Source organism: Suncus etruscus, chromosome 10, assembly GCF_024139225.1.
Source record: "Suncus etruscus isolate mSunEtr1 chromosome 10, mSunEtr1.pri.cur, whole genome shotgun sequence".
NCBI lineage: Eukaryota > Metazoa > Chordata > Mammalia > Eulipotyphla > Soricidae > Suncus > Suncus etruscus.
The window spans coordinates 104,460,544-104,482,456 of NC_064857.1; the positions used below are offsets into that span (position 1 = coordinate 104,460,544).

Genomic DNA, 21,913 nt, shown 5'->3' on the forward strand with positions numbered 1-21,913 from the left:
ATAACTTGTCCAAAGAGGAAAGCAAGCAAGTGAGATGGGAAGTAAGGCATCTCATAGAATTGGCCTTTGGGAGAGACACTAAGGTCGGCACCACACCGCCTACTCCACCTGCACTGAACACCCATCTGGGAGTACATCCTTCATCCCTGTGATGCACAACAACCCCATTCACCCACCAAAGCATGATTCTCATCAGACCCACTGTGCGGGTTGCACCTGGACCCGCTCTTTTTGCTTGGCTCCATGTCATTTTCCTCCCTTTGACTTTTTTCCTCTTGCCCCTACAGACATCTCAGCCGAGCCCTGGTGGTCAGTCTTCATGCAGCAGCCAACAGTCCCCCATCAGCAACTATTCCAACAGTGGGCTCGAGCTTCCTCTGACCGACGAAGGTGGTGTAGGAGACCTCAGTGCCATCGATGACACCCCCATCATGGACTCGACCATTTCCACCGCCACCACGGCACTCGCTTTGCAAGCCAGGAGGAACCCGGCAGGGACCAAATGGATGGAGCACATCAAACTTGAAAGACTCAAACAAGTCAATGGAATGCTTCCACGACTGAACCCCGTTCTACCCCCCAGAGCCCCTGCAGTCGCTCCTCTCATAGGAAATGGTGAGTGTCCACTTAGGGGCTCTGCTTCTCTCTTAGAAGCAGGAGAGCACTGTGCAAAGAGCAGGACTCTGGCTTAGGTTTACTGCTTTCTCTGCTGGTCCTAGAATCCTGTCCCCACTGGACACACTGATGGTGACAACAGTAGGAGGATTACATTGGAGTAGAAAGTTAGACCAGACTCCTATTCTTTTGATGAGATCATGGCAGTCAGCGGCTCAGGGAACCCCAAAAGTGAGGCTTCAGGGTGACTACCTCTGCTCAGGCTCCCTGTCCAACAAGCTGAAGAAGTCAGCATCTTTCTGGCTTATAAATATAAGCTTAGTTTAGGGAGAGGACAGCAGTGCAGTCCTTCCTCTGGTCAGCCCTGTCAGTTTGCACTTCTGAGCTTGCACAGAAATCCTGTGGTGACTCCTGAGAGGCCCCTTTCACCTGTGTTCCCTGTGTGGATGTATATGTGTGTCCTGAGCATCTGTCCTGGGGTTCTATAGTTGTCCATTCATGTGTGAAAGATCTGGTCTGCTCTAGGCAGTTGGTATTTTATTTAAAGCCAAGCGTCCTCCCAGATGTGATCACAGCTGCTCCCTGATATCTTGGAGCCCTTTGGTGGGTGGTGGAATAGAAATTTCATTGGGAAACCTAAATAGTTTTCTTGCCTTTTACCGAGTGTTCCTCTTACCCCCACCCCATGTGTAGTTTGGCTTATTTCTTCCATCAAGTTTATTGGCACCCTATACAGCCCCTATATCACATAAGGCACCACTAGTGTGTGCTGATGCTTTTATCAGAGTTGATACAGCACTCACAAGCCAGACTGAGCTGAGCAGGGTAAGAGCAAGAGAACCTCTCTCTCTGCCCAGAGAAAGAGAACCTCTCCCTCCAGACCCAAATGCATTTCTCTGCAGAAGGCAAACCTCTGTGGGTTTTCTGTGCAGACATGAATGCCTTTCCCGAAGTTCTGGCTCGTCGTGGAGTCATTGGGCAACAACTCACCTGTTGTATTAATTATTAATTATAAAGTCCTAATGTTGTGGAGGATGCTGAGGCCTTTCTAGGCTGAGCCAGCGGGTCTGTAGGTAGGGTGATGGTGAAGAAATGATCCATATCAGTCAGATGAAGTTTCAGGGGACATCCAGCTTTATTACAAGGCCCTAATCACATTTTTTTTACATGGCCTCTAAGCTAAACAGCATTCATCCTGATTCCCATCTCTCCCCTCCCCTCATCCAACCCCTTCATTACCAACCACAGGCCTACCTCTTGCAGCTGTGGGTGGGTCTCACCATCCAGGTGAGATAAGCATATTGCCTTGGGAGGGCTAACACGCACCCATCCTTGGGTTTCTCTCGAGGTGGTCCCCACCTCGTGCTAAGACTGCTTCCTTCCCTTCTCTGCCCTCTGCAGCAGGCACCCAGCCCGGAGACAGCTGCAGTGTGGGTGGCCCAACAGCCCTACTCCCGGGCAGAAGTGACCTCTCCGGAGTGGACATCACCATGCTGAACCTGCTCGGCCGCCGGGACAGCAGCACGAGCACCGTGAGCTCGGCTTACCTGAGTAGCCGCCGGTCCTCGGGCATCTCACCCTGCTTCTCCAGCCGCAGGTCCAGTGAGGCCTCGCAGGCCGAGGGCCGGCCCCACAACGCCAGTGCGGCCGACTCCTACGATCCCATCTCCACCGACGCGTCCCGCAGGTCCAGCGAGGCCAGCCAGGCTGGGGATGGGCCGGCGGGCCTGCTCAGCCTCACCCCGGCCCAGCAGTACCGCCTCAAGGCCAAGTACGCCGCTGCCACGGGTGGGCCTCCACCCACGCCACTGCCCCACATGGATAGGATGAGCCTCAGGACGCGCATGGCCCTCCTAGGGGACTGCAGGGACAACGTGGGCGTCCTGCCACCCGTGCCCCCGCCTCGCAGGTGCAGCGACGGTGGAGCCCACGGACATAGCCGCCGCCCGCTGCTGCTGTCACCGCACGATGCTCCTGGCCACGGGGCCAGGAGGGCCAGCGACCCGGTGCGCAGTGGGGCCGAGGGCCTTTCCCTGTCCCTGCCTCGCCTGCCTCGGCTCAGCAGCCTGCACAACGCCAGCAATCCCCCCGAGAAGGAGAAGAGCAACCTGGTGCTGCAGAATTACACGCGGCCCGATGGTGGCCAGCCACGACACTTCCACGGGTCGCCCTGTCCACCCAGCATCACGGAGCATGTCCCCCTGGAGACCCTGAGCATGGACACCGACCCCGCCGCGCTCCACGCCGAGGATTTTCTGCCCGATGATGTGGTGCAGTACCTGAGTTCCCAGGGCCTGGCTGGCTACGAGCAACAGCACTTCCCCGGGGCTCTGTCCAGCTGCGACAGCAAAGTGCCCCAGGGTCAGGGGCCCGGCCTAGGCAGCAGCGACTTGGACCCCACGGGCCTGCCACTGTCTCAGCGCCACACCAACCAGCAGTACTGTGCACCTGAGCAGCCCAGCAAGCCCGATCTTCCCATCCAGTGGAACGAGGTCAGCTCAGGCAGCGCAGACCTGTCTTCCTCCTCTTCCTCTTCCAAGCTCAAGTGCGGCCAGCGGGCTGGGCTGCTACAGGCCCGGGCGTTTGGCTTCTACGGCCACATGAGCACCCACCCGCAGACCCCCCTGAGGACTGGGCAGCCCCTTGGGGAGCACTGCAGTTCCTACAATGCCCCAGACCTCGCAGTGCCCCACAACGCCCCAGTCTCTGGTGGAAACTCCTTCCACGAACAGCCCTATAAGGGACAGCAGTTGAGCAGCTGCCTTAACCGGCAGCAAGGGGCTGCTGGCTCTCAGGACGCCCCTTACCTGGCTGGGATCCACACATCGAAACTGAAAAGTGCCCTGGTGCCAGGGAACAGGGACCAGCCGGAGTTTGGCCTCCCCGCAGCTCCACAGGAGTCAGACATCAGCACCGTGAACTCCATGCCAGCACAGGACCCCCTAGGTCACCGGTATGTGGGGCCACCGCTGCTGGGTGAAGGCTCGCAGCAGCAGAGGGCAGGCCGCCCCGGGATGCAGATCACTGCTACCTCACATGCCAACACCTACCAGGGACCAGAGAGTGGCCTGCCAGGGCCTCCTGGCATGGGTGGCCACCTCTCCAGCCTGGCAGTCCCCCGGGGCTACCAGCCATGTGCGGCCTATGGGAGCAGTAGGCGGCAAGCTGTGCCCAGGGCAGGCCTCTGTTTGCAGCCTGGACAGCTTGGTGACCCGAGTCAGCCCTGCAGAGTGAGTGGCATCAAGATGGAGACTCAAGGGCCCTACCCGCTGTGCTCTGGCTTGCAGAGTTACTCAGGTCAGTTCTATGACCAGGCTGAGGGCTTCTGTCAGCAGGACATGAAGGCTGGTTCCTTCTCGGTTTCGGAAACCAGCTGCCTGCTTCAGGGGAACAGTTCAGAGAGTTCCGAGCTACTTTCCCCAGGAGCTAACCAGGTGACTAGCACAGTGGGCAGCCTCGACAGCCAGGATCTGGAAGGGGTGCAGATTGACTTCGACGCCATCATAGATGATGGGGACCATGCCAGCCTGATGTCAGGTGCCTTGAGCCCAAGCATCATTCAGAACCTCTCCCACAGCTCCTCGCGCCTCACCACACCCCGCATGGCCCTTCCACTGCCCGCACTAGCCGTGAGTGCCACCAATATGGCCATTGGGGACATGAGCTCCCTGCTGACCTCCCTCGCTGAGGAAAGCAAATTCTTGGCAGTGATGCAGTAGGAGCGAGGCTGAAAGGGCAGCCGACAAGACAAACCCGAAGCGGCAGGCGTGGAATATATGGAGATGGAGATGGACTCGGATTTGTGGTCTTTAGTTCTGTATGTAATTTAGCAATCTCATCTCACCGACCTGGGATGTGTTTCAAGTATATTCCTTTTTATGGAAAAGGACTCTGAGAAACCCTAAAGTATTCTAGGGAGAAACTGTCTTCCATTTCATTTTGAATCAGTATTGTTACACTCAACCACCCTCTTCTTTGGGAAACTGTAAGCCTGCCCCCCACCCCACCCTCCTGTTTAGCAAATCCGTGTCAGTGTGTGCTGTGTGTGCTTTCTTCTCAAGAGGAAGGACTGGGCACCGTCTTCCCAAGAAAAACCAGTAGGTATGCTTGTGACCAGAGGGTTATTCTTTCGACTTCTAGAATGTCCAGTGACATAGGCTCAGCTTGTGGTGCTGTTTGGGGTTTTGTTGCTATTAACTCCCACATGGAGCCAAGAATCAGAAGATGGGTTAATGGATCATGAGTTTGAGACTCTTGTAGATGCCTAAAGCCCCGATGTCAAGAATGCTGACATCCCCTCTCTCTCCCCCACCCTCTACCAGGTCAGATCAGGGTCTCCTTTAGACACCCAACACAATTGGAAACGGGATTTTTGGAATGAAAAAGATTGCTCGCACTTGGGGCTTCAAAACCTTTCTGTCACTGTGCTTTGGATGGGTCCGTCTGTATGATCAGTTTTCAGTTATCTCCCGACCTTCTCCTGACCCTCTGGTCGTGGTATTCAGAGCTGTGCAGAACTCCTGTGGGTGGCCCCTAGGCACTCAGCCACTTTTCTGCTCTCATCTGCTCTCTAAGATGGGATGAAGATTGGAGGTCAAATCATTGGGTAGGAGTAGTTTGGGAAATATATGTGGGTTTTCTGTAGACATCGACTAGTTCTCTCTTTCTCTATTATTCTAGATAACTGAGAATTGATTCTATCTAGTTCTAAGAATACAAATATTTCAACAATCCCATGGGCAGTGACGTCATTTACCTCTATTAATTCTATAGTGAAGGAGTATTTTTATTCTAAGCACCCTATTTTGAGGGATTTATAGAACTTAGTTGTAAAAGGGAATGTGCTCACATATAGTTGAATAAATCGCTTCAGTCACTTTTAGTATTTAAAGCACAAGTGAGGGTGTTTGTCAGCTATGTGAATGCCATTTTTGGTTTTTACATCTTAACTGTTAAATGCTGCGTCTGTTGAAGAATTAAATGCTCTATGCAGTTAGTCCTTAACATGGACTAACATCTGTACTTTTGTTTTGAATTAAAACATTTAAAAAATTTTTTAAGTACAGCTAATTCTCATGTGCAGTTGATACACATAAAAAGACATACTATGTGTGCACAGGGTACATGGATCTTCCAGCATTTTACAATTAAAGATATGTATTCTATTCACATAAAATACTAACACACCAGACTATTCTGTCCCCTAACCCTGGAGTTGATTCATCCAAAATGATTCATGAACAATTGTGAGGCTTCCCCTCCCCACGCCCATTATTTCTGCCACTCATTAGATTAGAAAGACAAAGTTAAATAAAGTAACATACTAGGGATTAGAAATGCCATTAGAATTGGGCCATTTTTCTCATGTTCCTATTCTTTTGTTTGAATCAAGAATCCCAGCATGGAGGTACATTGGTCCTTTGGGATTAGGAGGTGAAGACAATTAGGTTTGCTTTCAGACTGCTGTATCTTCATGAGGTGGCCAGCAGAGTGCTGAAATGGCTCCTTCCATACTCAGCACCTTCTAGTTTCCCACATTGGTGGCACTCATGCCACTTTCACCTCATGCCAAAGGCCACTGGAAACAGTCAAGGGGAGACCATAGCACGGGTACACTGAAGCACTGTTTGTTTTTTTTTAAAGAAGGTAGATTTTTAGGGCAGCAGAGTGGGTTGCTAAGTGATGTTTTTTCTGAACTGGAGCAGCTGACCAAATCAATTTGTGAGCCTCTTTTATATCAAAGGATGAATTTGCTTTGGAGTGGCCCACAAAGGCAAAGATTGATGCTGATATGCACTTAGTAGGGTCAGCCTACCACTTTTCAGCTGAAAACATGTTAGACACTTCCTGTGCTCACCAAATAAGTGATGATCCAGTTAAAAAATATTCAGTGGTCTTTTCCCCAAATTTAATATTTTTCCCCGTGAATCTCTCCCCTTCCTGTTCTGTCAAACATGCCCCTTTGAATTAGTACAATCCTTGCTTGCTTTCTCCGCTAGGGTTTATCCTAGCAGCAGTCGTGATTGGGACCTGCTTTCTCAGTCACCATGACTTTTCGGGTTCCCTGTGTTCTTCATGGAAGGAGGCCGGCTGGCCACCAGCACCAGCACATTGTCATCTTGTGCAACTGCCATGCATTTCTCTGGGCTGTTATCTTCCTCTGCTCTTTCTGTCCATGTTTAATTCCTTGATACTGCTTTTTGATTTGATAAGACTCAGTGCAACTTTACATTTGGCATCTTCCATGGAAATCTCAGAAGACTGGAAAAGAGGAGAAAAGAAAGAAGTAGGAGGAGACAGTAACAACATAGCAGGGTAGGCTCTTGCCTTGCACATAGCTGACCTATATTCAATCACCAGCACCCCATATAGTCCCGAGTCCCACCAGGAGTGATCCCTGAGCACAGATACGGAAGATAAGCTCTGAACACAGTTAGGTGTGGCCCAACACCCCCCCCCCAATAGAAGAAGAGAAAAGGAAAGAAAAGAAAAGAATAGAAAAGAAAAGAAAAGAAAGAATCCACTTTCAGTTCAGTGATGTGTTGTTGCAGGCTGTTGAGCCATATGTTGTTTGGATATGGAACTCTGTATGTAGACTCCCCATCTCTTATCATATTGGGACCTTATTCATGGTCTCTACCTGCTCCCTGCTTCTCTGACTTGTGCAGTTGGAAAGTGTGCCAATTTGTCTTGTCACAGCTTCCTTTGAAAATGAGAACTTATACATGGTACGCCTGTTAGAGATCTGTGTCATGGTACTTCCATTTTAAGGTCTTTGCAAAATATGTTCTCAAGTCATTTTCTTTGCTTTTCTAAGGAATTGATTCGACCACCCCTCTGCCTCACACATTGGCTTATCCTCTTGAGCTACAGAGTTTTGATTCCTGAGATGTATGTGCCTTACTTTATGTTAAATCTTGTCAATACAAGGGACCAGTTAGTGTTGTTCAGTCAGTCCAAAGCTGGCTCACTTGACCCAGGCGCTGATGGTAGCAAATCTGAGATCACTATCTGTGACCTGGTTTCTTTTGTTGCTCTGAACTGATAGGAGAATGATCTCTTCTGACAAATTACTGTTGTGCATCATGCTGACATGTAAGATAAAAATACAATTTCATTGTTTTTCACCTTTTTTAGATTTTTTAAAAAAATAAAATGTGTAATCCTTTTTTAAAAAAAAACATGTAAATACATTTAATTATTGTAGGCATAGTGTTCGGACACAGCAGACCCTGGGCCTTCCTCAGATGAGCCTGCCATTGGCCGTCATGCTGATGCCCACCTCAAGCCCAGGGCCACGGTCCTGCCACCAATGGACTCGACTCTTGCTTTCAGAACCACTTAGTCCTTTTGTAACAAAGAGAAAAAAAACATGTTTCTTACTATGTCAATAAAAAAATCTTTGTACTCAACATTTTGCCCACTTGTGTGTTTTATATTCTTAGTTAAAGGGATAGAGCACTTTCTCTTATAAAGTACAACCTGAGCTTGGAAGCACATTCTCCACAGACAAACTAAAATTTTCTCTCAAAACCACATTCTATAATGTTTAACAATTTGCCCATCTTCCACATATGCCAGATAGAATCTTGAATCTGATAGGAGAGCCTGCCTTGTCATGGTTTAAGTGGATTCCTGTGAAATCATCCCATGCAATATATTTTCAAACCCGAGTAAATGGATCGGAAGCAGGGTAGCTGTGAAGAATTAATAAACCAAGCCAGTCAGGAAAGTATAATGGAGTCAGTGGCCTCTAACCTCATGGTTTCTCTCTGTGCACCAAGCCAAACCAAAACCAGTCTGTATTTATCAGCTAGGAGAGGGAGGGTTGAATGAGAAACAAAAGTACCTATCCAAGTGGACCTTTACAATTCAAAGGGTTAGGTGAAAAGGAAGAGGAAATTGGGGGAATGCCTTTGCTTTGAGTAAATGCAGAGTGTGACCTAACAAATCCAAAAGTTCTCTTTCTCCCTAGAGTAGCCTCTGAGGTTCTTCGAGACCTTAGCTGAGGGCACTGCCTGGAACTAAAATAGAAGAACAGAGGCCTAGTAGAAGGCATCTCAGCATTGTGCCTGCTCTTCCCATGCTTGTGGACCGGACATGGCACATGGCACAGGGAGTCTCTGTTCTGTGGGCCATGACTGTGCCAGTCTTCCCTCTGCCAAGAATTCTACAGTTATCAGGATGCTTTTCCTGATTCACAATAGAATTTCCTCCCATAGATCCAACATTTCTTTCCAAACTTTCAAAACTAGATGAATATTGAAAAACCAAGAAGAGTAAGTAATTGCCTGGTCTTAGGTGTACACTGTCTACTTGCAACAATGCAAAGAAATTCAGAACTAAAGAGAAACTAAGCAGATAAAAGAGAAAGTAGAAAGTGGGATGCCCACAGCACAAAATATATGTAGATTTGTGAGTTTCTCTGTAAGTGAAACAGGTATAACCTGCCATTTCTTTGGGAAGTTTCCCCTGAAGGTGGTATGAAAGAAATGTAAAGTTTAAAGGAAACACGAAAATCTGCAACTCCTTTGAGATTTTATGTAACTTGAAGTGATTTTTGAAAATTCAAAGATATGGCCTATTACCCAAATGAGGATAAATAGGAGTATGCTAGAATAAGATGGAAAAATTAAGTCATTGCCAAAATGTCACACACACCTTTCATTTCTCTTTATTTTCTTGGCAGACCACCACTTCACTTCAGTTTGACTTTACAGTATATTTACTATTCCAAATGCAATCAGGAATCATGTTTCCTGTAAAATTACCTTTTAGTGGAGAGGAGAAGGTGGCTCAAAATGTATATTTTTCTTGTGGGAGCACCAAACCCCACAGCAATGATCCCTCGATTCCCAGCAAAGCCAGATGTGGCTAATCATGATACATTTTAATAAATAAATGCATGAAAATCAAGTAAAATTAGCTTTTAGTTTTTAAACCTCATTTTACCAACCACTTTCTGTAGTCTTTTCCCACTTACTCAACCTCGCAATGGCCCCATAGCTATACTCCCACAGCAAAGACATGGAATTATAGAGCCTGCAGAGTTTCTCAGCTTTTCACAAAGTTTCCAGTCTTTCCAGTACTCCTATCCTTCTTCATGCTGATAATAGTTGGAAATTACTCCAGACAGCTCACAGTTTATTAGGTATATAGGACAGAAAATAAGCGCAAATTCTATTAAATCAAGTGCTGCCTCATCTGCTAATATTGTATTCAAATTTCATGATAGAGCAGAGTGGGCGAGCAAGGGGTTGCCAAAAGCTTCACACCTCAGGAAAGGGGGCACTACCCAGATCCCTGCAAAGGCAGAACATGCCCAGAAAGTTGGCGTGCTTTGAGGAATGCAGTGTGTAGGGATTTCTTTCCTGTTCTTCAACAAAATTGCATAAGAAGTCATATGGAATTCCCAGTTGATGGTGCAAGGGGGAGTTTTACTTTCATGCTCTTTCTCCCAGTTTTCCTTCTCCAGGCAGCCCTCTCTGATTAAGAACCCTTTCAAGTAGAGGCTGGTGCTGGCGGTTTGAGTCTTAGCAGCTTTCTTTCAGAGCAGCTTCTATCTTCCAAGCTTCAGCCCCTACTCTGTCTAAGAACTCAGTTTAAGGACATCAGTCTGAGACAGTGGACCTGGGACCTGCCATGTACCTGTTTTTGAGAAAGGATTACCTTGGAATATGACTTTTTCCGAGAGCAGTTCCTGCCTCTCTGTCCCTGAACCGTGGAAAGAAAACACCAGTTCTGAGTTCAGGAGTATTTATGGCCTAGTGTCTTATTCCTGGTGTTTTGAATACATTTTGCCTAAGCACCGGAGAGCTCATGAAACAGACATTTACTTCCCTGAGGCTGGGGAGCAGAGAAGGGGAAGAACCAGCCAGGTTGTCTTTTTAACATGTGGGACCCCAGTGGACCATCCCTCCCTTCTGTCAGAGAAGAGAAAAAGAAAGCAGGCTTTAGAGTGCTGCATTGGGAGTTTGAACTTCAGCGCATCTCCCCCTGCAGCTGGGAAGCCTCTGGGGCTCAGAAATCCTGGGGCCCACACCGGATCCTGATCCAGCTCCCTGGGCTTGCAGCTCTCTGAGCTGGCAGACAGGCCTGCAGGCCTCAGGGCTTGCAAGGGCCAAGTGTGCTGCAGAGGTGTGATTCATTGCCTTCCCAGAGGGAAGGAAGGCAGCCAGCTGGCAAAGGATTACTAAACCGCCAGGCCAAGGAATTCCATTGCTGTTTGGATGGAGCAGAGCAGCCAGCTACCTCCCTTCTCTCCCCCTGGCAGAGAAACAGAGCTGGAAGCCTGCCAGGTCTCTGGGGCCAGGAGAAAAGGAACCAAGTTGTAATCTGGGGCCAGAAACCCAGTAAGCCAGGCAAGAAGCACTTGCATTTTCATTTAAAGATGATCTTTGTGTCCCCATTGTTTACCCAAAACACTTCTAGATGCATTGCCTAGAGGTTGTTTTTATTTTATATAAGCAGCAAATTTGGGAGAAAAGAAAAATAATATAGCCAACAAACAAAACTGCACTGTGTTTTTGTCATTTTTTTAAGGATTTCACAAGATCTCTTGAATAAGCAGTTTCTTTCCCCTCAGCCTTACATGTCCTGGGCCTTCTGATATGACTGAACTACAGGTTATTTTGACTTAGCTATGCTTCACTTTGCACTCTTAAGAAACTGGGGATGGGCTAGGGGCAGGCAAGATAGTACAGTGCGTAGGGCACCTGCCTTGCACAGAGCCTACCTGAGTTCAATTCTTGGCAACCCTCTCAATCCTCTGAGCACTGCTAGAAATAATTCCTGAGTGAAGAGCTTAGGATAACCCTTGAGCATCGTCAGTTGTGCCCCTACCCTCCTGCATCCCAAAAGATAATGGCTGCACCAAGAGGCCAGGCCATTTGGACAAGTCCCATTTGACCTGCATCTTCCCGAGAGGAAGTTATGAAGCAACATAATAAATATGTCCTTAAAAGTTTGTGCAGAGAGAGATCAAGATATTTCCTATCTCTGCTCCTTATAAAGAAAAAAACTCTTTTCTGAGCCTTTAAGGGTTTGCGGAGAAGACCGAACATTCACTGACCTCTAAGAGAAAAGACACCCAAACTAACTTTGCTTGGGTTACTCTGACCCAGGGCACCTTCCTTTCCGATGCAGTGTCAGGTCATTGATATCACTTCCCACTGAGGGCACAAACATAACAGCTTCCAGCAGGGCCTCAATCCAGCTTGTTGGAAATCTGTTCTGAAGAAGCTCTTAAATCAAATGAACTTCACATTCAGCCAAAAGCAAGGTTTGTGAAAATCAGCTGATCTGAATCCCTCTTTGCTGGCTCTGTGCGTTGCTTCCAGCTTTTTGCAGGGACAAGGTTTCCTTCAGAAAGGCCTGCAAAAGTCTTTGCAGAAAAGACTTTGCTCTCAGGACTTTCTGCATTCCAGGCCTGACACTTTCTCTTTCAAAGCTGCTGCTTGAGCTTCCTGCTACCCCCATGTAAGGACTCATGTGCCCCACCACTAGCCTCAACTCAGATAACAGCTTCAAATTCAGAGATCTCTGAGCCACCTCCATTTCTAACTAGTCTGATTACCGATTAAATAATTCCTTGGGTTGAAAAATCCTCCAGAGTGATTAAAAAAAAATAGCACTAATATGGGTATCTGCAGTTTGGGAAATAGAAGATCCAATTTAGGAAGAGCCCAATGAGGGAGAGCATAGGACAAGCTCTATGGGGTCCTGAGGTCCAGCCCCTATGCTTGGGATGGGCACAGTTCACAGTTCACCAGCAAGAGGCACCACTGACTTTGTGTCCTGAGGTTTTATCCAAGATTCTTGGTAGATTAGATCATAGACTACCTGATTGGACTCAGCCTCCTGCTTCCAGAACAACTTCCTTCCTCATCCCAATCCTCTAAGTAGGGCCTGGTGTCTCTGATGGGCAGCCACTTATCCTGAAGCACACAACCACTTCATTAACTTCAACTCAAGTGTGATCCTTGAGATTCCTGAGTTACACAACAAATTCTGCACTCTGAGAAAGGTCCCACGTCTTTATAATTGTTTCCAACACTTTTGTCTATGGCTGCAGGAATTGGAGGAAGCAATCTATCTAGAACTGAGAAAGAAGAATAAAGTTCCTAGTGTACTTGCGTCCCAGATCCTAAGAAGTGAGTGATCTGGCCGGCAGGTGCCCTGACCAGTTAACTCATCAGGATCAGGCCATTCTGGGGTGCAAAGGAGGCTTCTCATCACTCAGAACTGGCCCCCAGGAAGCCCTGCTTTTTGTCTGGGAGCAGAGCAGAGCATGTGCATAGCAAGTGCTCAGTGAGATGCTCTCCTGATTCCTTTCTCCCCCTCACCTTGCAGTAACCCACAGGCTCCAGAGCCCCATGAGCTCCAAAGGCTCCTCCCAGCTGGACAGCCGCTCCCCATCACCAACTGCTTCTAGACACTTCTGATACTCAAAGCAGACGCTTGGGCACCAGCTCAGCATTTTGAGAGGTGAGAAGCAAAGGTTTCCACACTCTCTTTATGCCCCCCCAATCTCTCTCTATGTAATCCTACTGGAACCAGCTGTTCTAAGGAATAACAGACTCCCAATCACTAGGTAGGCTACGATTCAGTGTTTAATGCCAAAGTTGTAAAAGAGTAGAATCATGCTTTTTTCTGTTGTGTAGCTCAGGCACTATTTCCAGCACTTGGTGGTGCTATGGGGTGCAAGTAGGTGCCAGGTAGTGTTAGGGATTGAACTGGAGCTGCAGCATGTTAGGAGTTGCACCAGGCATGTGAGCCATTTCTCCTGCTCCACGGTTTGTAAAAAAAAATGGATACATACACAAGTACAGTCACACAATGCAGACACATGCCCAAGTCTCTTTCAACATGTGATTTTAGCCGTGTCAGGCACCAGATCTATATGAAGAACTGAGTCTATATACAACTCTACCTGGCCACACAACTATGTCCCTAATTTACCTCCTATCCTTTCACAGGTGTATTTTGAAAGTGGGGGGTATTTTTGTAATGATTATTGTCTCATAAACTCAGTTATTAGAAGCTTGAAATATTTAGAATTTATTTAGACAATAAAGACAAATAAAGACTATGATCAATGTTGAGTGTGGTGATTTGACACACATCAGAATTCTGAACAAACACAGTCGCCCTTGTTACTTAACCTTCACTGCCAGCCTTTCCTGTGATGCAATCTTTTCAAGTAATATTTGCTTTCTCACTATAAAATGAATGCACATTCTTAATAAAATATAGAAAACATTAAAATAAAATAAAGCTCACCTTTCCTTCACCCAGAAAAAGCAATCAGAGACACATGACTAGATATGCCCATTAATTTTTGCTCTGTGTTCAGGGATCTCTCTTGGTGCTGCTTGGGTTACCATATGCTGAAAGGTATTTTTCAATGTAATTAAAAATAATGTAAGGATTGGGGCTGGAGAGATAGCACATTTGCCTTGCATGCAGCTAACCCAGAACAGATAGTGGTTCGAATCCTGACATCCCATATGATCCCCCATGCCTTCCAGGAGCTATTTCTGAGTGCACAGCCAGGAGTAACCTCTGAGTGCTGCCGGGTATGGCCCCAAAACCAAAAACCAACAAAAATAAATAATAATGTAAGGGTCCAGAGAGATAGGACATCGGTTAAAGCTCTTGCTTTGCCTATAGTTGATTGTGGTGCTCATCCTGATCATTACTGGGTATGGCCCCACCCTATTAGTGAAATCAATGCCCATGGTGGGTGTGGGTAAGAGTCTGACTAGTTGGGTCACACCAAGGGTGCCCAGGGCTGACTCCTATCTCTGCACTTAGGAATTACTCCTGGTAGACTCAGGGATCAAACTGAGTCAAAAGCCATGTTCAAGGCAAGGACCCTACCAGCTATACTTTCTCTCTGGCCTATGGGCCTAGATGGAAAGGGGCATACCTACAGTGCTGGGGTCTCTGTGGACCCTCTTGTTACTTCTCTTGTCCATGTCAGAATATTCTTTTGTTTTTGTTTTTGTTTTTGATTTTGGGTCACACCTGGCAGTGCTCAGGGGTTACTCCTGGCTCTATGCTCAGAAATCACTCCTGGCAGTCAGGGAACCATATGGGATGCCGGGATTCAAATGACTGTTCTTCTGCATGCAAGGCAAACGCCCCACCTTTATGCTATCTTTCCGGCCCCCATGTCAGAATATTCTGAAGTGACCCAGTCCTATCTCTGTGCCCAGGGTTGGGATGGTGTTTCCCCTGATCTGAAGTATCCATCAGCTGAGGCAGGAAGCAGATCCAGGGTGCTGAGAGACAGTAGATCTGAGGGGTCCTGGACCCACACAGGTCCCAGATCCTGAGGTCCCCCTGGTCCTTGAGCCATAGCCACGCTTAACACAAGATGCTCATGATTTGTGAGAAACCATGGCCTCACCTTGATCCACTCCTCATGACAGGCCTCCTGGTCATGAGACTCACCTATGCCCAGTGGGTTCTTGAAGACACAGACTCTCTCACTTCCGATCATAACCTTCCAGAGATAGGCTGACAATGCCAGGGAGGCAGAATTGTGGCTTCATCTGAACCCTATTCAGCTTATGGGATTAGTGCCTGAAGCATTTGAAAACCCTCTACACTCACAGGGATGTCTGGGGGTCAAGACCAGGTAAGCTTCCAAATTTTGAACTCAGGCTGCAAGCAAGCCAACTTCAGGGATCTGGGCTCCACAAAAAGGGGCAACTCTGGAAAATCAGGAGACCCGACACAGTCAGATAGGAAGTAACTACATGGGGAAAAATATGGAATATATTTTATCTTGAGTCATCTGATGAAGAAGAGGCCCAAGTTCCTCAGAAATGCTAATGCTTTTGTTCTTCCTAGTTTTATTTCTCCAATCATACAGTGCTAGAGTTAAAATGTTTATTTAGGAACTGCATAGAACCATTGAGGTTTGGCTACATGTCTTTGTTTATGACAAGGCTGGTGCTGAATTCCTGGTACTCTTGAGGCTTCAGGGAAGTAGAGAAATTACCATTCAGAGACTCCTCTACAGACTCGGCACTTCATAGTTGATCACAATTCATCACAATAGCGGCACTGTTCTTAGCACCATATTTTAAAAAGAGGGAGAGAAAGAAAGAAGAAATAAGAGAATAGCAAGTGAGGATTGGAGGGAAAAGAGAGACAGAACGGAGAGAGAAAAGAAGGCGAGAAAAGTCAAGAGGGGGAGTGCAGAGAGGAGTAGAGTTCCCTGATGGAGATCACTAGGATTTCAGCTTTGTCCTGTCTGCTCTTGGGGAATGAAGTCAAGTCACAGTGATGCATGGAGAAGCCGCCTCTCTGAACACAGAGGTCAGAGCACCTACCTCCATCCCTGGTTCTTCATGCTTGCCTTTCTTCTTGTGGGTAAGTTGATCTCCCTGTGCTCGCTGCCAGCCCAGACAGCAGACACAGTGGGGGAGAGCCATTTGAGCTGAGCCTCTGAGCCCTGACAGAACAAACAGCCATAGGTTCTTCTTAAAATCCCAAGTGTTTTCCATGTCTCAAACTGAAATGCTGGAACCAGGTAATCGTCCTTTGAGGAGTGGTTATGTGAAAAGGAAAAGTGGAACAAGAGGTCAACAGGAACTGGACGGGGTGGCCATGAAAGAGGGTTGTGGGTGCTGACAGGAAGGAGCTAAGATTCTGGCCTGAGATGGATATGAGGAGGAGGACTTGGGGCTTGGCCAGAAGATGCAGAACTGACTGGGAAGCAGAAGGGAAGTCGGGCATGCACTGTTCAGAGACAGAGCCATGGGCTGAGAGGAGAGTGGGGATTCCCATAGCTCCTGTTACAGGGAGTCCAGGACAGAGTTGGCTTGTGGCACTCAAGGCCCAGATGCAGGGGCTGTGACACAAAGTCACCAGCAGAGATTTCCAGGTTTCCTGATCTCTGGGACTGTGCATGGAAAGAAGAAAGCAGGGTCCATTTCCAGAGCATTCAGTCACATTTCTGAGGGCTGACTGTCCCTCCCGCCTTCACCCCAACATTCCCGCCTCCTCTCAGCTTTTGGAAGCCTCTGACAGCACCTTGGAGAAAAGTCTTGAAGCCCTTCGACGCACGCTGCTGCTGCCACCCTGTGGTGGAAGCTCAAATTGCTCACACACTTTTCTCTGACAGCCCTATAGTGCCCCAAGTCCATGTTTCTTTAGCAATTCCTACTGAGGCAAACAGCTCATGGAACTAGCTCCCTCTTTTTTTTTTTTTTTCTTTTGGTTTTTCGGGCCACACCCGTTTGATGCTCAGGGGTTACTCCAGGGAATAGGAATGGGGGACGTGTTGTCATAGCTCATTTGATTCTGGATCCAGGTGAACCTTGTTTTTATTTCCTTGCTGCTGCTGCTGCTGCGGCTGTGGCTTTCAGGGACCAGAAGCTAAGCTGCTGACTTGGTCATTTTTATTTTATTTTTTTGTTTTGTTTTGTTTTGTTTTGGGGCAACACCAGGTGCTCAGGGGTTACTCCTGGCTCTGTGTTCAGAAATTATGCCTGGCAGGCTAGGGACAGGGAACTATTTGGGATGCTAAAACCAAACCTGAGTTGGCCGTGTGCAAAGCAAATGCTCGACTATCGCTCTGGACCCTGGCTTTGCCTTTTGCTTTTCAATAATAAAGTTTTTCTGCACAGCCTTGGTGGAAAGGCTAGTGTGCTGACCACACTGTGGGTGGTCTCATCCTTCAGAACAATTTTCCTCGCTGATACTCTGACTGCCCACGTCCTTTTTTTAGAGGGAATACACAAGATTAATTCGTCCAGATTAAATTTGTACATTGAGGATATCTTTTCTCTGTAAGAAGTGTGGCTTCTTTTATTTTAGCAGATACAAATAAGGTACTTCCTATCAATGTTTTCTAAACCATGATGAGCAGCTATTTAAGGACCTGTGAGGCACAATGGAAGGGACTTCCAAAAAAAGTGATTCGTAGGGTCAAAGAAAAAGTACAGCAATAGGATACTAGGTTGCATGTAGGTGACCTGTATTTGGTGCCTGGAACTGTAGCATAAAAGCCCTTTGGATGGGCTTGGAGAGTGGTGGATGGAGATTCATGGTGATAGAGGGGCCTTTCTCCTCCAGCCCAGGCCAAGTGTATAAACAATCCCCTCCAGCCAGAGAGTAGAAAACTCACAGGTAGTCAGGCTTCTGGAGATAGCATCTTTATTCAGCTCTGGCCAACATGTGTGGCCTATCATAACCATTTACACTAGATCCTTATACAGTCCTGCATTCTAACTTGTCTTTCTGCTCTCTTCTCCTGCTTCCTTCTCCATTCTCCATTCATCTTCCTTGCTCAATCTCTGTCCCAAACTCCTCTCCCAAATCTCTCAATCTCCTTATCTCCCTTCCTGGCCTTCCTGGCCAAACCTTTTGTAACCCCTCAAAGACCCTGCCCCCAAATGGGCAGCTCTTCTTTCTTGCAGGTAAGGTTACAGGAAGAATGGGGGTGGGGTTACAGGCACCACAGGTAAGTCACTACCAGGAGTGATCCCTGAGTGCACGCCCAGGAGTAAACCCTGAGCCATGCCAGGTATGGCCCCCAAAACCAAATAAACAAAAATAGAAAAGTAATTCTTACTCTCCTGCCCCTCGTCTTTGTAAAGGCTTACTGAGATGGAACATTAGCCACTGGTGGTCATACACAGCTTCCCAGGGTGTGCAGTACCTTCTGGCTGAGTGCTAGTGCATCTTTCCATGCCTTCATATGCCTCGTTGCAGTATAGGTGGACATCACCTTGGTGCTAGGGTTCAAGAACTACACAGCACATCCCACTTTTTGATGAAGTCCAGCAGAGCTAGATGGCACCAGAAATTCAGCCTAAGTGAGTTATTCCTAGGGTGAGAAAGTGGACTTTGAAACTCTACTATTGCCTTAAGTTGTGTGAGAAGCCAGTGTTCACGCACACACTGTTTCAATCCCCGTGAGCCTGTTTTTCATCTGCAAAATGGAGCTGATCTCTTCTCAGTAAGCAGATCATGAGTACCAGATAAGGGACATTGCTCTTTGTTCCACATAACCAGAGCAGTTTGCAAAATGATTTCCCCTTAAGCCATAGACCGTGTAACTGATCGGCGTGTTTAACTGATCCTATATCCAGGCCCAGCATAAATAAAGGTGAAAGTTAGACAAACCGAAAACACTAAGCTCTGCCTCCAAGAGGGCAGGTGCAGAGCCTAAGCCCCAGTGGAAGCCCAGTAAAGGATAAGGGGATGAGAAGACTCCAAATAAAAAGGATTAAGAAAGTGTCCACTACCCCTCCCCATGGCTGGACAAAATTGGCCCTAGTGCCCATGAGACAAATGGCCATGAACTTGTTTCCGAAAAGGGTAGGTACAACTCCAACTCCTGAGGCAAGGCATCTCCTGACAGAACCTGGGCATGCATGAAGGATGGACCAATGGGTGAGAGTGGAGGCAGCAAGTCCAAGGGGAGACCAGAATGACAGCCATCATGTCAGAGTGATGCTATGTGAGAGGGAAGGGGAGAGGGAACTCAGGGCATGCTTGGGCCTTTGGGGGTCATCTGAAGATATGTGAACATCCAACAAGTCAGGGGACAATGTTGTTTCTGTGTTGGGCACTTCATATTTTTCACTGATAGTCTCAATGCCCCCCCCCCTTTTTTTTTTGGTTTTTGGGCCACACCCGGCGTTGCTCAGGGGTTACTCCTGGCTGTCTGCTCAGAACTAGCTCCTGGCAGGCACGAGGGACCATATGGGACACTGGGATTCGAACCAACCACCTTTGGTCCTGGATCGGCTGCTTGCAAGGCAAACACCACTGTGCTATCTCTCCGGGCCCTCAATGCCCTCTTATAGAAATATTGACTTTGGGGTAAAAGTCGGGAGAAAGCTAGAAGAGAAAGAAGAGATAAAACTTGAATTGTGCCCATTGTGATAAACAACTATGAGTCTTGATTTCATACCCTGCAAAGAACAGTTAGGGAAAAGGCAAAAGAAACATTTCCTGTCTCTGAAGGTGGTTCAGCTTGCAGCAGTTGTGACATTCATGTCACAGACCCATGGCCACTCATGAACAGGATAAGGGCCTGTCTGTAGAGAGAAGGTCAAAGACTGACTTGGAACCAGTGACTTGCACACAGTCTTTGCCAGAGAAAAGCACTCTGAGATACAGAAACAGCAGGATATGAGAAACGATCACACACTGCCCCCTGGTGTCTTCACCACTTACTGCACATTGACTGCATTCAGAGGCTCCAAAGGGCTGAAGGACAGTGGTGCTACAACCCTACCAATCATTATAGATGCTTTTAAGTTTCGTACAATTAATCTTGCCAATAGTCAGTGATGAAGACAAGTTTCAGTGCTTAATAAGCTGCAGTTAATACTAGTTAACCAGAGTGAGGAAAATCACAGAAAGTGTAGCTGTGTTTCCTCTGTGCAAACTCCCTTCCACTGCAACCCACTTGAAAGTTGGTTTGTGTCAGTTAAAAAGCATGTATTTGGGTGCCAGAGATATAGTACAATAGGAAGAGTGCTTACTTAAACATGCTAAAAAATTCCAGAGTATACAAGAACAAACCCTGATCACCACCTGGGGTAGTCCCCCAAAAGCAAAAACAGTAATAGATCATTTATTAATAATGTCATTTTATTGTGTTTACCAATATCACCAAGAAACTTAGTCTTTTTATTTACTTTTAATAATTATCCAAGTATGTAATTTTATATCGATTGTAGATACTTAAAGAGTCCTAATATGTTCTGTTCATTTTGTGAATAATATCAACTTCTTATTCTATAACTGTAAAAAAAAAAAGTTAACGAGGGCTGGAGAAATAGTATAGCAGATAGGGCATTTGCCTTGTGACTAACCCAAATTTGATCCCCAGCACCATATATGGTCTCCTGAGCACTACCAGGGTTGGTATTTGAGTAAAGAGCCAGGAATGAGCTTTGAACACTGTTGGATGGGGACCCAAAAGGAAACAAAAAAATGTTCATGTTTATATATACAGATAGATCTAGATCTGCTTTCTGATCTGCCTACTATGCAGATGTTGGACCCAAAGAGTTGATGACTTAATCTAACTACACCTTTCTATTTAGTCAATTTAGTTCTGTATTCCAGGACACCTTTGTTAGGAAGTCAGAGTCAAACAGAGATATGGATCTGTCATTATACAAGTAGAGGGCATTTTGAAAACTGAATTATACATTGTAGAAGTTGATCTTGAGGACATTTCATATAAAAATTGAGGACTTCTCAGTCTATAGAGGGTAGTATGAGTAGTAACTAAATTTCACATAGAGGGGCCGGAGAGATAGCATGGAGGTAAGGCATTTGCCTTGCATGCAGAAGGTCGGTGGTTTGAATCCCGGCACCCCATATGGTCCCTCAAGCCTGCCAGGAGCGATTTCTGAGCACAGAGCCAGGAGTGACCCTTGAGTGCTGCTGGGTGTGACCCCCCAAAAAATTTTACATAGAAATAGCCTTAGTGTGGCATCTGGCACTCACAAAGCACTACAAAATCATGATGGCCAACACAGACGCCCTAAAGCCAAGCACATAGTTCACAGTGTTTAAAATGTCATCCTTTTCAGTTTGTTTGGTTTGGCAATCCAATACACAGTAGTACTCAAGCTCACTCTGTGCTCAAAGATTATTCTTGGTTGGCTTGGGGAACCAACTGAGATGCCAAGAATTGAACCTAGACTAGCTGTGTGCAGAGAAAGTGCCTGACCCTTGTACTATGGCACTGGCACTAAGCATTTGTGTTTTACAAGGTTTATAGCCTCATGGAAAAGATTTTTAAAATGAAGTCTATTTTATTTTTAATTTATTTTTTATTTCTTTTTGTTTCTTTTAACCTCTACCACATATTTCCAACCATGATGTTATCACTGTCAAAAGTTGATAATATCTTCATGTGTATTTTTTTTATTATACCAAAAATATTCATGACCCAGTGTATATACCACATATAAAACAGATATGTCTGGCCCAGTCATGTTTCAAAGACCTCTTCATACCTTTTCACATAATTATCATCTCTTTTTTTTTAATCTCTTTTTTTTGGGGGGGGTTTAGGCCACACCCGGCAGTGCTCAGGGGCTACTCCTGGCTATCTGCTCAGAAATAGCTCCTGGCAGGCACATGGGGACCACATGGGACGCCAGGATTCGAACCAACCACCTTAGGTCCTGGATCAGAGGCTTGCAAGGCAAACACTGCTGTGCTATCTCTCCTGCCCCCACTCTCTCTTTTTTTTTTTTTTTAAATTCTTTTACCCATTGTAGGTTTTATTTCTTTAAAATAGATTCTC

General features: G+C 46.8%; 1 protein-coding gene across 1 annotated transcript in view; it reads left to right on the top strand.

The window, feature by feature from the left end:
* Window positions 1-4,334, top strand: part of GLI3 (GLI family zinc finger 3) — a 312,603-nt gene extending 308,269 nt beyond the window's left edge. The window contains exons 13-14 of the mRNA XM_049781861.1: window positions 288-615; window positions 2,020-4,334. Coding sequence (XP_049637818.1) covers window positions 288-615; window positions 2,020-4,334 — 2,643 coding nt within the window. The remainder of the gene's footprint in view (window positions 1-287; window positions 616-2,019) is intronic.
* Window positions 4,335-21,913: the final 17,579 nt, after the last annotated feature.